Source organism: Sciurus vulgaris (genome assembly GCF_902686455.1).
Source record: "Sciurus vulgaris genome assembly, chromosome: 4".
NCBI classification, from domain to species: Eukaryota; Metazoa; Chordata; class Mammalia; order Rodentia; family Sciuridae; genus Sciurus; species Sciurus vulgaris.
Window position 1 is genome coordinate 68,608,699 of NC_136464.1, and position 17,651 is coordinate 68,626,349.

General features: G+C 35.3%; 1 protein-coding gene across 1 annotated transcript in view; it reads right to left on the reverse strand.

The window, feature by feature from the left end:
* Positions 1-16,426: 16,426 nt before the first annotated feature.
* Positions 16,427-17,651, reverse strand: part of UBE2D1 (ubiquitin conjugating enzyme E2 D1) — a 31,188-nt gene continuing 29,963 nt past the window's right edge. The window contains exon 7 of the mRNA XM_079137212.1: positions 16,427-17,311. Within this exon, the coding sequence (XP_078993338.1) occupies positions 17,266-17,311 (46 nt within the window). The 3' untranslated portion in view covers positions 16,427-17,265. The remainder of the gene's footprint in view (positions 17,312-17,651) is intronic.

Consider the following 17,651-nt stretch of genomic DNA (forward strand, 5'->3'; position numbering starts at 1 on the left):
GCTTATATCACTTATTGTAACTTAACCATATACCATTCTTGTTTCTAACCATTTCTATGTATGCATTTTTCTCCCTTAGTAGATTATTTGACAGCAAGACTAAGTCTTATGCTTCCACTTAAGCTCCTCAAGTACATAACACTAGTAAGCATGATATATAGATGGACAGACAGATGGCAAGATGGCAGATTAATAGGTAGTAGGTATGTAGGTAGATAGAAACTATGAAAAAAGTAGCATCTGCATAAATTATTTTTGTACAAATTTGGTCCCATAGAAAATAACAACTTCCTGTTAGAAGTATCGTTTGTCAAAAGAAGGGACAGTCATATGCAGAGATGGGAACCATGTACAATTTTGGAATATACATATGAAAGTAATGATCTGGGTTAATTGGTACTTGTACTTTGGTAAAGCAGAAGGTAGAACCAATAAATAAAAGCAGTGACTAGAGTCCTGAATAATTCCATGCTGAATAATGGACTTAGCTGCATGAATATAACTCATATGAAGGGAAAATATTCCTGAAAGACAAAGTAGTATTGCTTTTTAATTGCGATGGATTTATAATTTAGCACCAATAAGAGCAATCCCCTATAGGTCAAGCATGGAAAATAGATGTGATTCTGAATTTAAAAGCAAAATATATTTCTGGAAGTAAGATAACACTGGAAGCACGGCATTCATAGACATTTATTCATCAACAACTGTATAGGACCTTAGTAGGAACTGGAAGGGGCACACAATGATAACACACTACTGTTCCAAAGAGGTTACTGCAACCAGGGAACAAAATCTAAAAACAAATTTCAGAAGTATAACAATCCTTTACAGGGCGGGGGATGTAGCTCAGTGGTAAAGCGCTTGCCTGGCATGTGTGAGTTCTTGGGTTCAATTCCCAGCACCAAGTACATACATACATACGTACATACATACATACATACATACATAAATAACAATCTATTACAATAATATGAGAAGAATTTACAGTTTGAATGCATATCTCTTTTGGTGGGGAGGGGTACTGGGGATTGAATTCCAGGGATACTCAACCACTGAGCCACATTCCCAGCCCTGTTTTGTATTTTATTTAGAGATAGGGTCTCACTGAGTTGCTTAGTGCTTCGCCATTACTGAGGCCAGCTTTGAACTCATGGTCCTCCTGCCTCAGCCTCATGAGCTGCTGGGATTACAGGCATGCATCATGACACCTGGCTTGAATGCATATCTCTTAGTTTACCTCTTCTGTAAATCAAGAGTTGAATAAATTATATGTATAAAACTACATGTGTAAATTTTCTTTCTAACCATTTTCATTTACTTAGTGTCTATTTTCATATCACTGGAGTTTGCCTTTAAAATTATTATAGAAAAGGAAAGAAGGCAGAGAGAAATCAGAAGAAAGATCTTTTGCATGGTAATAGTTTTCAGCTATTTAAGTTATTTTATGAATTACTTCTCAATTAAAACAAGTCTGCATATCGGAACTATTTTTAGCTATTGCTGTAGCAGCATTATGAAAAATAAATATAGCTTTTCTATTTTAAAGCAGATTATATGAGTCAGCAGGAGGTAGGAAAAGAAAAAGGACAGCTATGATTTTATGCGAAGTTGTAAAACCTTAATTCATATTACCAGATATTCTTAAAAGCTGACTTGAATATTGGAAGAAGTTCATGGTTATGTTGACCGAATAATACTACTAATAAGCCAACATAACTTGTGCTTACTCTCATATTACCATAAAGCACCTGAATCATACATGCATTATTTCTAAACTTTTCATGAATCCTACAAGGTGGGATTATTTCTATTTTGTGGGTATGAAAACTGGCATTTACATATTACATATATATATTTAAATTTATATGAAGAATATCTTCCTTGTTACTATCTTGTTAACAAAATTTTCACCTCTAAATCCATAGTGTGCAACTTTTACATTATATTTTACTCTATGTAGGTACAACAGAGCTAAACCAGTCATAAAGTTGTGGGTTTGTTTAACACTTCCTCACATCGTATTGTTTCATTTCTATTTCCATAACTACTCTTTCTTGACTTCTTTAGCTAAGTGAATTATTAATATAGCATCCTAATTTCTTTTATTCACACATTCATCCAGTCATTCAAAAACAGTAACCCTTGAATAATAAAAGCAAAACAACAACAACAACACTACACAAAACCAGTGTTGCTGTTCATGCCTATAATTCCAGTTACTCAGGAGACTGAGGTAAGAAGATCACAAGTTCAAGATCAGTCTTGGCAACTTAAACCCTGTCTCAAAAAAATAAAAATTAAAAATAAATAAAAGACTGGAGCATAGCTCAGTGGTAAAGCGACCCTGGGTTCAATCCCCAGTACTGCAGAACAATCCAAAACAAACAAACAAAAATACTATGCATACCATGTTGCATGGGTTTGCATGCATAAAAGAGTGCAGAGTAGTATAAAATTTGGTTTAATGGCAATTATATCTGAATATTGAAGGCATGACTGGCTGGTACTCATTTTTTACATCATATATATTTGTATTATGTTCATTAAGAAAAATAAAATAGTAATAGCCACCTTTTTGCAATTAAAAAAAAAGAAAACTCAGTTCCTGGCAGAGGCCAGTACTATATTAGATACTGTGATAAGTTCTAAAAATACACAGATGACTAAGGCATGATCCATCTGTTTAAATCTGCCTGGGAGATTAAGGGATGGCTTCACAGAGTACGTGCCATTTGAATGGTTTATTCAAGTGGAGCAAAGTGGAGGTGCTTTCCAGAAAAGGGAAGTATGTGCAAGTCACAGATACACATGAGGACATGGTGTACTTAAGAAAACGAAATGTATATATGGCAAAGGAGTGACCTGAAACAAACATAAAGAGGTTGAGTGGTAGTAGCTTATGAAGGTCTGTGCATAATACGCCATGTGTTAGCAAAAATAGCAGAATATCTCAGGCAGGTTAGAGGCACAATTAAACTTGTTTTTAGAAAATGTCTTCAGTAGGAACACAGTGACGAAAGAAAGGAGACTGAAAAGGAGATCAGAAAGGAAGCTGATCTAACACAGGAAAGAGGGGGTGAGATTCGGAACTGACATAGTGCCATGCTTCATACTCCAAAGACATTTCCTAGTACAATGGGGTTCCCTTGACCAGTTAAACACATAGAAGCTAGGAAGTAAGAATTCTAGCTTTACAGACTATTCCAACCACACAATCTTGATAAGTAAACATTGCTCCTTGGTTTTGGTGCTGGGGATTGAACCAAGGGTCTTGTGCATGTGAGGCAAGCACTCTATCAACTGAGCTATATCCCCAGTCCAAGTAAACATTCTTAAGGAAATGCTTTCATTATATCATTTTTCTGTTTAAAAACTTACACTGATTTCATACAAGCTATAAAATCAAGGTTTTGCATCTAGTGGTTCTGTCTTCACCTAATCTTTTTTTCTAATTAATTGCACACAAGCCTGCCAATGCTATTCTCACTTATTTCTACTTTGTTTGGTTTCTTCTCTTTTCATTAATGTCTTCCTCACTTAAATATGCCAATTTAAATCCCAAGTATCTCCCAAGGTCTAGTTCATTCACTTATTTATTCAATAAGCATTTGAGTACTTGTGTGTTAGATACTATTCTATGTCTCAGGGAGTTGAAACTGGAAAAGAACACCGAAGATATCACAGTTTAATGAAACTGATGGAACAGTGTTCCAAGGGCGATTATAAAGATGCACACAGGGTACCATGGTAGCACTGATGCTTATGTCCTTAAAAGGTAAGAAAGGAGGGAGTGACATGGAATTGGATTTGAAGATAGAAGAAGAGGGTATTTTAGGCAGAATGAAGAGTTTGGAGCCAGAGAATGAGAAGCACAGTCTAAGCTGGAAGTGGAGAGAGAGGCTGGGAGCCAATGGAAAGAGCAGGAAATTTGGTGGGAGGCTGGGAATGGCAGATGAATCTAGAGAGGTAAGCCAAGTCAAATCACAAGTATTAAGTACTGAGTATATCATTCTGCTAGGATTTAAACAAGGAGAGAGAACCTGAGAACTCAGGGGAAGGATCCTGATTGATACATATAACAGATAAAAATGAGATTTACTGCTAGCTGCAGTAGCACAGTCCTGTAATTCCAGTAACTCAGAAGGCTGAGTCAGGAAGATTCCAAGTGCTCACACTCATCAAGTGTGAGCCGAGTGCCAGCCTCAACAATTAAGACTCTGTCTCAAAATAAAAAATTAAAAATAAAATGGAGGTTGGGACACTAGTTTCCCTCGGTTCAATTCGTAGTACCTCAAAAATTTTTTTTCACCGATTGAAGTAAAAGTAAAATAAGTGGAGGATCCAATTCTAAACCACCATCCTCTCCTGTCTCCCCACCCTCGATTCCTCTGCGAAACCAATGCTAATTTAAAGCTGATGCCTCACAAAAACAAAGTTGCAGATTTGGACCTACTTTTTCTTCTATTAGGTGCAGGGTCTCTGGTCTGATTCCAAAATCCTTGATTCATTTTGAGCTGAGTTTTGTGCAGGGTGAGAGATAGGGGTTTAGTTTCATTTTGCTGCATTTGGATTTCCAGTTTTCCCAGCACCATTTGTTGAACAGGCTACCTTTTCTCCATTTTTTTTTCTCCATTTTTCTCCATTTTTGGCACCTTTGCCTGGTATGAGAAAACTGTATTTATGTGGGTTTGTCTCTGTGTCTTCTTTTCTGTACCATTGATCTACCAATGGTACCAATACCATGCCATTTTTGTTACGATTGCTCTGTAGTATAGTTGAAGTTCTGGTATTGTGATGCCACCTGCTTCACTCTTCCTGCTAAGGATTGCTTTAGCTATTCTGGGTCTCTTATTCTTCCAAATGAATTTCATGATTGTTTGCTCTATTTCTACAAGGTACATCATTGGGATTTTAATTGGAATTGCATTGAATTTGTATAGCACTTTTGGTAGCATAGCCACTTCCTTAATATGACTCCCAAAGAATAAGAAATAAAAGCAGGAATCAATAATTGGGATAGATTCAAACTAAAAAACTTTTTCTCAGCAAAGGGAATAAACAACAATGTGAAGAGAGAGCCTACAGAGTGGGAGAAAATCTTTGCCACACACACTTCAGATAGAGCAATAATCTCCAGAATCTATAAGGAACTCAAAAAACTTTGCACCAAGAATACAAATAACCCAATCAATAAATGGGCTAAGGAAATGAGCAGACACTTCACAGAAGATCCACAAGCAATCAACAGATATATGAAAAAAATGTTCAACATCTCTAGTAACAAGAGAAATGCAAATCAAAACTATCCTAAGATTTCCTCTCACCCCAATTAAAATGGCTATTACCAAGAATAAAAGCAACAATAGGTGTTGGCAAGGATATGGGGAAAAAGGTACACTCATACATTGCTGGTGGGGTTGCAAATTAGTGCAGCCACTCTGGAAAGCAGTGTGGAGATTCCTTAGAAAGCTTGGAATGAAACCACCATTTGACCCAGCTATCCCACTCCTTGGCCTACATGCAAAGGACTTAAAATAAGCATACTAAGTGATGCAACCACATCGTGTTCATAGCTGCTCAATTCACAGTAGCTGGTTTGTGGAACCAACCTAGATGCCCTTCAATTGATGAATGAATAAAGAAACTGTGGTATATATACACAATGGAATATTACTCAGCTATAAAGAATAAAATTTTGGCATTTGCAGGTAAATGGATGCAGTTGGAGAATATCACGCTAAGTGAGATAAGTCAATCCCAAAAAACCAAAGGCCGAATGATCTCTCTGATAAGCAGATGATGATACATAATGGGCGGGGGGAGGCAAGAATGGAGGAAGGATGGATAGTATAGAGCAAAAAGAGGGGTGGGGAGGAGGTGGGGGGAAGGAAAAATAACAGAATGAGACAAACATCATTACCCTATGTACATGTACGATTATACAAATGGTACGACTTCTTTGTGTACGACCAGAGAAACAACTATCGTACTCCATTTGTGTACAATGAATCAAAGTAAATAAATTTTTAAAAAATTTTTAAAAAATCAAAGTTGGGTTAAACTGCATATTTTGGCACTTCAGTGGACCCAAGGATATGAGGAGATTCCAAGATTCCAAGGGTAGGTAGGGAAAAGATAGAGGTCATGATAATAGTGACCATGAAAAAATGAAGAGGTAGGGATTTCTGCTTCCAGATTGAGAATCTGGAGAGCTGGATACAAGAAAAAAAAAAAAAAAAAAATGTAATTGAAAAGGTCTGAGTGAGCTGCAGAAAGCATGAGGCTCTCAATCATTTTTCTCCTGGAATACAGGCTATAGGCTGAGAATTTAGGCTCAGCACAAGCACAGGCCACTGCTGGAGGGGTCAGAGAAATAGAGGGGTTTTTGGTTTGCTTTTTGGTGACTTAACAATGCTGGAGTGAAAAAACTGAGAATTACAGGACTGGGATCCTTTTGTAAGGAATTGCAACCAAACTTAGGTTGCAAACTAACTGAAAACCTAAACTTTAAATAAACAGCTAAGTCTCAGCCAATCATTAGCTTCAACTTTAGACAGCTGAAAGTTTAAATAGTGTTCAAATAAGGCAAACAGAGCTGTAACCAACTGGGCTATCTGTGCCTCATTTCCTTTTTTTTTTTTTTTTTCTGCAGCTCATATCTGTTTTCTGTCCAAAAATGCAATCAACAGAAGTGCTCTGAACCTTTCCCTGTTCTGAGGGCTGCCCAATTCTGGAGTGGCAAATAACATCCAGTTAGGATCTGTGAACTAGAATTGTCATTTTTTAACAGTGATAAACTGACCCTTACGATTTACAATCTTTCCTCTAGGCACTTGTTGAATTCAAGGTGACTGGAAGGCTGAGAATTCAGGCTTGCTCCCTTACCCAAGATCTCCTTTAAGAATAGAAAAGCAGGTAGAACTTTAGTGGTTGCATGGAGCAAATGTAATGAAGTTGCAGATCTGAAAAGCTATAGCTGTATAGCTGTTGTCCCTTCTCCAGATGTTTGCATAAGTCCCAATCTCAAAAGAGCAAAAGGCTAAAACTGAGAATTTAAAAACAACCGAAAAGCAGAGTGGAATTTCTTGCAGTTTCTCTGTGCTGAGGAAACAGTCCTAGAGGACTATGCCCTATGAACAAGCGTAAACCAGGCCCAGCTTGAGTCTAATTAAATTGCAAGCCTGCTTCACCTACACAAAGGATCTGAGTGCATTAAGATGATCATCTCATTATTTGACTAGCAGAGTCAAGGTTGAGCCCTCTCTGGTGGAATATAACACCATATGGAATTTCTGCAGTTTCTATACACGATGTCTGGCATTCAATAAAAGCAAAGATACAAGTAATTTATATACTGAAGTTTGCAAGGACCTTAACTGATAATACATGAAACAATTTAGGAACTCATCAAAAAAACTGAAATATGCAAAAAGTCAAATGGTAATTCTAGAAATGAAAAATAAATCTGGAGGTAATTATAATATCTGAAATTGAGTGGATGAATTTAAGAGCATAATGAACACAGGTGTAGAGAGGATTAACAAACTAGAGAATGGGTCAATAAAAAACTTTCCAAACTGAAGCACTTAAGAGGGGAAAAAGGAATACACAGAATAGTTTTAGAAGCACGTGTGATAGTCTAACAGTCTCATATATTTTGTACTGGGGTCCTGAAGGGAAGAAATAGAATGCGGCAAGAGTGCTATTTGATGAAATAGTGGCTGGGATTTTTTAAGCTTGATGAAAATCTATCAACCCACAGATTCAAGAAGTTCTGTAAATCTCAAGCAGAATAAAAGGAAAACTGTACCTTGTTGAAAAAAAAAAAACACTGAAAATAAAAAAGGAATAATATTAAATGTGGAGAAAATGGACATTTGACTTTTAAAGCAGCAAAAATAAGACAAAAAATTAGATTTCTCAACAAATTATGGAATCCAGAACATAAAAGAACAATATGTTGAATTTGCTGAAATACCAACCTAGAATTTAGAAATCTAGTGAAAATGTACAAAAAATGAAAGGAAAATGAAATCGTTTTCAGAAAACGAAACCAAATGAGTACTTGTCACCAGGAAATATGCGCTAAAAGAAATACCAAGAGGAATTCTTAGTCAGAAGGCAAATGATCCTAGATGAAAACAGGGAAGCAATGAAGAGGAGCACAGGAAAAAGGAAACAAGGAAGCAAGTATGAATGACACTGACACATAAAACAATGTGTGTCCTGTGCAATTTCACATCTATGTAGAATTAAAATACAAAATAACAATGCAAAGGGGTGGTTCATGGAGCACAAATATTCTAAGGTTTTCACAGTCCAGAGAAAATGATAAGAAGTAATAATCTGTATGAAACAGTAATCGAAGATCAATTTTTTTCCTTCTTGCAGTACTGAGATCAAATCCAGGACTTCTGGCATGCTTACCACTAACCTACATCCCTATTCTCTGTTCTCTCTCTCTCTCTCTCTCTCTCTCTCTCTCTCTCTCTCTTTCTCACACACACACACAGATTAAAAGAATGTTTCACAAGTTATTAGAGGAGTAAAATTGGACTGTTATAAAAATTAATGCAAAAGGCAAGAATGGAAGAAAAAAACAAAACATGGCTTAAAAGGAAACCAACAGCAACATTGGTGGTATAAACTCAATTTCATCAGTAATTCCCTTAAATGCAAAAGGATGAAATATTCTAATTAAAAGATGAAATGACAGGATTCTGCAGCACACACCTGTAATCTCAGCTACTTGGGAGGCTGAGACAGAAGGATGGCAAGTTTGAGGGCAGCCTGCCTCAAAATATAAAACAAAAAGAGCTAGAGAGGCCTGGGTTCAATCCCTGTGTCTCACACACACACACACACACACACACACACACACAAATTGAAACTGTCAGATAAATGTAACTACGTAAGTACAAGCTGGGCACTGTGGCGCATGCCTGTAAGTTCAGCAGCTCGGGAGGCTGAAGCATGAAGATCTGAGTTCAAAGTCAGCCTCAGCAACGGTGAGGCACTAAGCAACTCAGTAGACCATGTCTCCAAATAAAATAGGGCTGGGAATGTGGCTCAGTGGTTGAGTACCCCTGAGTTCGATCCCTGGTACCAAAATAAGAGAAAAAGTACAGTAGATACACATTTTTAAAAAGTAACAGAAAGGTCTAAAGTTAAAGAGTAGAAAAAGATATATATTGCAAATTCAAGCCAAGCAACCTCTAAAATTATATAGACTCTAAAGCAAAATCATTCATTTGGGTAAAGAGAGGCCTTTTCTCCTCTGGAGAATGACCCCAGGGGCTCAAGATTAGACAAGCATTCTACCACTGAGCTGTATTCCAATTTCTTTTTATTTTATTTTGTGATGGGATCTTGCTAAGTTGCCCACAATGGCCTCAAACTTGCAATCCTTCTGCCCCTGTCTCCTGAGTAGCTAGGATTACAGGTTTGTGACACTGTGCCTGGCTACAAGAGACATTTCTTAATGTGACATCACAATTTCATGAGAGTGTGTATGTGTTTAACCAATGAGTTCAAAATGTATAAAGAAAAAAATAAAAGAGACAATTTCACAATCATAAAGGGAAACTTTGCTACAGATGTAAAGGCCATGAGAACAACCAAGTAAATATTGTAAACAATGAATAAAAATGATCTAATTATCTAAGCACTTCATTTATAATTTGCATTCAATTGCAAATGGAACATTTTATAAAAATTTCTATATGCTGGGTCATAAAGCAAGTTTCAAAAAGTTTTGAAGAATTGAAATCATTCACATTGTTTTCTGGCCATGGAAAAATTAAGCTAGAAATCAATAACAAAATATAATCAAAAAAAGCAAAACAAAAACAAATTGCCTGGAAGTTGAGCAATACATCTCTCTGTATAACTCCTAGGTAAATTACAAAATCGAAGCAGAAATTAGAAAATATTTTAATTGAATTATAGTAAAGATATTTCAAAACTTGCAGGATGCAGCTAAATAGATGTTTAGGGGAAATGTATCATCTTAAATGCATATATTAGAATACAAGAAAGGCTGGAAATTAGGTTTTAATCTCAAGAAGTTAGAAAAAATAAATCAAAACTAAAGAAAACATAAAATATAAAAATCAATCAATCAAGAGGAATTTAAAAAGTCAATGAATGATTCTTTGAAAAATGAATAAGATTGATAATCCCCTAACAAGACCAATCAAGGAAAACATTTAAAATGTAAGTTAGATGATGACAGTTATTAACATAAAATATAACATTAACATGAACAATTCTATGCCAATAGATAAGAAAAAATACACGAATTTCTTCGAAAAAAAAAAAAACTGAGAGTAACAAATAGAAGATATATCTAGTCCTCTGTACATTGAGGGATTTACTAAAAATTTTGTAAAATTCTAGGCAAGAAAACCCAAAAAACAAACAACCAACAACTCTAGAAATGGCTTTAGAAGTCTTCAAAAAAATTTAAGGAATAAAGAGGAAATGTTCCCTTATTCTTTTTATGAAGTTAGTGTAACTCAAGGTATGAACCTGGGCAAAGATTTTAAGAAAGGAAATTATGGACCTACTTCTCTAGAGAACATAGATGCAAAACTCCACAACAAACATTAACAAATAGAACCCAATGATTTGCAAAGAGGATAGCACACCTCAAAGTGGATTTTTTTCTCCAGAAATGCAAGGGTAATTTAAGACATGAACATCATTAGCTAAAATAATTTGTACTACATTAACTGAAGAAAAGAAAAATCATAATAAGAATACTGATGAAGAGACCAGGCGAGGTGGTGCACACCTATAATTCAATTGGCTGGGGGGTCTGAGGCAGGAGGATCTCGAGTTCAAAACCAGCCTCAGCAATTCAGCCAGGTCCTAAGCAACTCAGCAAGATTCTGTCTCTAAATAAAATACAAAAAAGGGCTGGGAATGTGTCTCAGTGGTTCAGTGCTCCTGGATTCAATTCCCAGTAGAGGAGGGAAAAATTAATATCCATGAATAAAAAGCATTCAATTCAACTTGCAACTCAACAGTGATAAATGTGTTTAATACTCTGGGAATAAAAAGGAGCTTCTTTAATATGAAGGAAATATCACACTTAGTTTGAAATAATAGAAGTTTTTCCTCGGAAATCAAGAAATGTGGCATAAAATTGGAAATGAAAAAATAAAATCATCACTATTTGTAGGTAAAATTATAAGCATAGAAGACTTTAAAATTGTTTTCCTATGTATCAAGAACACACAAATGAAGTGAAATGAAGTGACTTTCATAATAGTTTTTAAAAATTCAATACCTAGGAATGATTCCAATGAAAAATGTGCAGGAACTCTACACAATAACAAAATAGAACTATTAATACTACAAAACAGATGATTAGAAATTAAACATGATCTAAGTACACCGAGTGATGTATTCCCATGGAATAATTCAATAGATTGTGGTGGTGACCCTGGAAAGGTGGGTCTCTTCTTTCTTTACATTTGAGTGAGCTGTACTATTTCAACAAGCAAACTATAGTAGAAGTGGCGCTATGTGCCTTCAAAAGCTAGATCTTAAAATGTCATGCAGCTTACTCATGTTCTAGGGACCTTGATCTCTAGATATTCCTTTTTGGAACTGAGGTGACTGCCATGTTGGAAGATGCTCAAGCCATGTAGAAGGGCCATTAATTTGCTTCAGCAAACCTGCCCAGATACAAGTAGATGAGTGGAGAATTACCCAGCCACTGCAGTCACCCCCGAGTTGAGACCCTAAGTACCATGGAGTACACAAGCAATTGCTATTATGCCCCATCCCAATTTCTGACCCCCCCAAAAAAAATCCATGAATACTCTTGTACAATACTCAGTTTTTCATTAATCAATTAGATAACCAGAATAAAAAATTCTAATTTGCTAAAATTGAGTCATTACAATCTCAATTGAAATCTCAGCAGGAGAAATGGAAAAGCTGATTCTAAAAGCATATGGAATTACAAGGGAACTGAAGAGTCCAAACAATGAAGAACTAAGTTGGAGGATCCACATGTCCTCACTACAAAGTTTCTACAAGGCTACAGTAATCAAAATAGTGTAGTACTGGCTTAAGCATATAGATCGATGGGACAAATTAAATAAACCTCTATAGTTAGCTGGGTTCAACAAGGGTCTAAGAATGAAAGGGGAAAGAATTGTCTTCCTTAAATATTATGGGTCGGATCTTTAGAAGGGCCTGTTTACAAGGTTTGCCTTTGGCTGACCTCTAGGAACTTGGCTTTCTAACCTCTTCCTAAGTGATAAGGTTGTGCCTGCTATGCTAGCTCAACTACTTTTAAACAAACACCATGATTTATGGTAACACCTGCTTTTCTCCTGGGGCACAATTTTGGAGGACAAAGGACGCCTACATGATTAGTTTGCAATAAAAACCTTAGACTTGAATTTCAAACTGGCTTTCCCAGGCAGAAACACTGCCATGTTACTCTTGGAAGAGGGTGCTCTTGTGTGGCCCCTTCAGGGGGGAGCACAGGTAGCCTGCACATGAATAAATCCAGACTCGGCTGGATCTCTTCTCCCCTTAGTGACCCAGCCCTGTATCCTTGCTGTTATAATAAAACTTAGCTGAGGATGACTTTGCCACCTCCTATAAATTCATCTATTGATATGCCATACATATAGCTGTCAAACAGTGTTACAATTGTTTCCTACACGTATATTAGGAGTTTATGTTAAAATATTTCAAAAACAGCTCATTGTGATCTTTTGAAGAGAACTTTTTCTTTTTTTGGTGCTGAGAATTGAACACAGGGCCTACTCATGCCAAGCTATATGGTCGACCTCTGAGCAACACCCCCAGTCTGAGAGAGATCTTAATAGCATTTCCCATCAAGTAATTTATAAGGGAAAGCATATTTCAGACCTTGCACATGAGTCAGTAAGTATGAATAAAAGCAACCTCCTCATTAGGTAAGAAAGGCACATCTCACCTTTCTCAACAGTGGTACCTAAGAGAGTACTAAAATTAGTATTTAAACAAATATATTATTAAAAAAATGTCCCCAATACTAATTCTTCTAGGTGAATTTTCTCTCTTCCTATTAGTTCAGTTCTTTTACAATTTAAAACTACATTCTTATGTAATAGAATAGGAACAAAAATTTAAATGTAATAAAATACAAATGATATAACATCTACTAGACTGTCAAGACAACATTGCATGACAACTTCTGCAATTGAAACATCAGCTGTTTACAAATTGTTTTTTTTAGTTGTAGATGGACACAATGTCTTTATTTATTCATGTGGTGCTGAGGATTGAACCCAGTGCCCCACGCATGCAAGTGCCCCACGCATGCAAGTGCTCTACCACCGAGCCACAACCCAGCCCACATTTACAAATTTTTGACTATTACTACACTGAAAAAAAAAACCAAAAAACCAAAAAAACAAAAAACACTGGTGAAAGCGTATGGAGCCCAAAGTTCAAGAGCCTAAAAACACCACTTACTAGGAAAAGTGCAGAAACAACTAGTTCTTTATGACATTTTTTAAAAGGGAAATTAGATAAATCTCCACCTGCTGCCTCATTTATAAAATGCAATCATCAGTACAAAAAAAGCAGAGCACTGGAAATAACTAGACAACTGTGGGTATTGCTCAGTCGTAGAGTGTGTGCCCAGTATGTAAGGGGCCCCAGGTTCGATTCCAAGCATGGGGAGAAATAAAGAGACACAAGGGCTTTCACAAATACTATGCACTACATTTTAGGGCTTATTAAATTGTGACTCATCTGCTTCAAAGAAAAAAAGTTGAAAAATCAGTTTATACAGTGACAGTACTGAATTTTTAAAAATTCAGATTACTGTCATATTAATAGCCATATAAGAGATTTACATACACTAAAAAGATAAGCAGTAATGTCAATCATCCGAATACACTAAAGCTCTATACATATAGCCCTCATGGCTAAAGTATGTCATATTTTCCATGACTGCTCCTGAAAACAACTTATCAGGATTGATGAATCCACCACAGAGCTCAAATTTTAAATTATCCCTGGACTGGACTTTGAGTCTAGCTCAAACTACTAATAGACATATAAATAAATAACTTCACAATCAAGAATCTCTTTTAATAAGAAAGGAAAAATAATATCCTTAGTCTCTCCATCTTAAAAAATACAGAACTGGGCCAGGTGTGGTGGCACATGCCTATAATCCCAGAGGCTTAGGAGGCTGAGGCAGGAGGCTCCTGAGTTCAAAGCCAGCCTCAGCAATTTAGTGAGGTCCTGAGCAACTTAGCCAGACCTTGCCTCCAAATAAAAATAAAAAGGTTGGGGATGTGGTTAAGCACCCCTGGGTTCAATCCCTGATACCAAAAAACAAACAAACCAAAAACCTCAGAACTGGGTCTGCAGGCTTACTCAGCAGAATGCTTGGTCAACATGCCAGCATGCAGGAGGCCCTAGGTTCCATCCCCTGCTGTGAAAAGTAAGAGAAATGTAAAACAATTGATATTATTACCGTTCATTGATATTTCTTAAAAAGTTAACTCCTTTAAATATTAACTGTTAAGGACTGCCCTTGTTACTTTGTGTATATGTAACCTAGCATATTTGGCCTTTTAAAATTGATATGTAGTTAATATATGAAGTTAATGTTTAGTTTTTCCCTATTAGTTTGGGAAGGGTATAAAAGGAAAATAAAGCAAAAATGAATAATTATGTATGGTTCCAGAGGCATGCATGCCAAGTTTGTACTTCAGGAATCATAGGCTTTGTTGTGGGCTACTGTTGTTGTTGGCTATTTTTTACTTGTATCTGATTATCATTTACATGTACAAATATCCAGAATCCAGTTGGAATATGCTTTGCAACTATACCTCAAAGCATCTAGGACTTCAAGAGGTGGCATCCTAAACCCCTAAGACTTCCTATTTCAACACTCCAAGGAAGTGCTAAAAGACTCTTGGCTTTGAGTGCATGGTTTTAAAAGATAACTGATGTTCTCTTTGTTTAATTAATTAATCAAAAACTGATATCCCCAATATGATGATTTAACTGATCATTATGCCACCACTGAACTTAAGGATTTTAGCCAACCATAATAACGTTTGCTCAATCTTCTCAAGTCTGGTAGTACAATTCAAATGTAAGCAAAGGCAAACAAGACTTAGGCAAGGTTCAAAATCTTTAATAAAGAAAAAAAAAAAAAAAAAGACACTTCCAAAAATAAATGACACACAAATGAAAGTTCAAAAAAAAAAAAAAAGGTAAAAGATACTTTAGAAACAAAACCCTCTACCATCAACATATACGAAATATTAAAATCTTAATGATGTTGAGTGTTCATTCATGGCAAATGTAGCTTGTAATAATAAAGCTACTATAGTAGTGTTTTTCATGATATGGTTGTTTCAAGACATCAATTAATATAGCTACTATAGTTTCTTAAATATCCAGTTCACAATTCATTTAATTATCTTACATTCACTCATAAAGACACATATTTTCTAACAACAGGTTATTTTGTGCTTTAATAATAATGAACCATGACAAATAAATTAAGTGGCTTAAATGCTTTGCTAATTACTACCCCACCAGGGGTTCCTGCAAATTTACACACACGTTGCAACAACCAGAAGAGTCAGACTGCTCTTTAATATGATGCACTCAGGCGGTATGCTTGCTAAACATTAAAGGGTTACGGGTTTTTTGCAAGTAACACATTCAAACTTTCTCATTTTCTTTAAAATCTAGAAAGATAATCTGCATATCTAGATCACTTTTACCTGGCAACTTATAAAAAAGGAGGGAAGAAGCATCATTTTAGAACTCTTCTTTGGGGTAAATTTTATAGTGAAAAAAAGATGTTCTTCAGATTGTGATGACACTAAAATTCTATTTTAGAAACTCTAGATTTTTAAAATGTTAGGAAATATAATGGGGCTGGGGATATAGCTCAGTTGGTAGAGTGCTTGCCTCACAAGCACAAGGCCCTGGGTTCAAATCCCCAGCACCACAAAAAAAAAAAAAAAAAAAAAAAAAAAAAAACCCAAGAAATATAATGTCAGTTACACCTACAGGGTAATTTTAATGAATGAATCTTGTGATTCCTTAGGTCTATAAAAACATTTCTTCAGGGTAGGTGACACTATCTTACATTCATTTTGGTACTTCCAGAAATAATTCATCTTGGAGGTGATCCAAGACAAACCCCAACTTCTAAATTCTCATGAGTGGCCAAAGTAAATAATCTTACAGACAATTGAGTAAAGAGATGCTAATGTAATATGATAAAATGCATATATAACTAGTGGTGATTAATGCCAAATATAATAGATCTCATTTTCACAATTTGGAAATAATTTTCACATAAAATTTTATATACAGTTTTGATCCTTACCTATAGATAAAGTAATTTTTTTTTTTAAGTAATCAAGACAAATAGTAGAAAAAGCATTTTATTTATATGGAAAAAGCTACAGTAAGATCTGTAAAAGGTGTCAATATAATATTGCCTATACAGAAAAAAAATTCAAATGTGAATAGAATAGCAACAAATAAAAAGTTACACATCTTCCTACTTAGCAGTGCAATTAATTCACATTGCAATAAAGTTAAGTCAAGTATAACAAAATCAAAACAAGTGTTTCTCCATAATCCGTATACTGAGAATTACAGTGTAAAGATCATTTCAGGTTTAAGAAATCTGCATTCAATCTAAAGAATATCCTAAGACAAGGGAGACACAGTTAATTCATTTAATTATCTGCTGTTGGGGTTTTTCAATACTGTTCACAGGAAAAAAGTAATGAGTTGACATACATGTAAATAGAATATATTTAGTCTATACAGTAAAAAAATACAAATTATAAAGTGAGCTAACAAAGAATGAAATCTGAATACAGATTTATAAAAGTGACGACATCTTAGACAACACATACAGTATTTCTCATGTAAAAACATCTAGTTTCAGCAAAAAATAATTTGGTTGCTTTTTAGCTGCATTGTAGATCTTGTAAGCTGAAGATGCAGATGTCCAAGTATCTTAAAAACCATAATAAATGTCTTTCTCAATGCATACAAAATGATAAATGCTCTCATCACAGTCTTAAGGGTATTTTTGGAAGTTTGTTTTGTCTTGCTTCAGAAACACATTTAAAATGGGTTAAAATCAAAGGGTTTCATGGTACAATGAAACAGTAAACAGTGCTTGATTTACTGCTAATGTTGAAAAAACCTAGATTTTACAGTACTCTGGTATATATGAAAGTTTTTTTGATTTTACATTGCATATTTCTGAGTCCATTCTCTTGCGTGTCTGTTGTATCTGTAGGCATACAAAAGGGATATAGTAAAAATATACAAATTTAATGTTTTAGAAGCATCTGTCTATGTAGAACTAACAACATTCTACCGTCTCATACTTAATTGCAAGAATCACACATATATCAATTATTAGATCAATGTGACATAAGTTCATTCATACATAAAACAGAAATGACTTTTTAATTCATGGTTTCTCCATAACCTATAGGAAAATGTAGCTTATTATAAAAAACAAAATGTAGAAACCAACTTCTAATAGAAATCTACAAAACACAACTCTGAGTATTACCTGCAAAATACAAACAAATCTATGGAAAGAGCAAAATGAAGCGGCTTGAAAA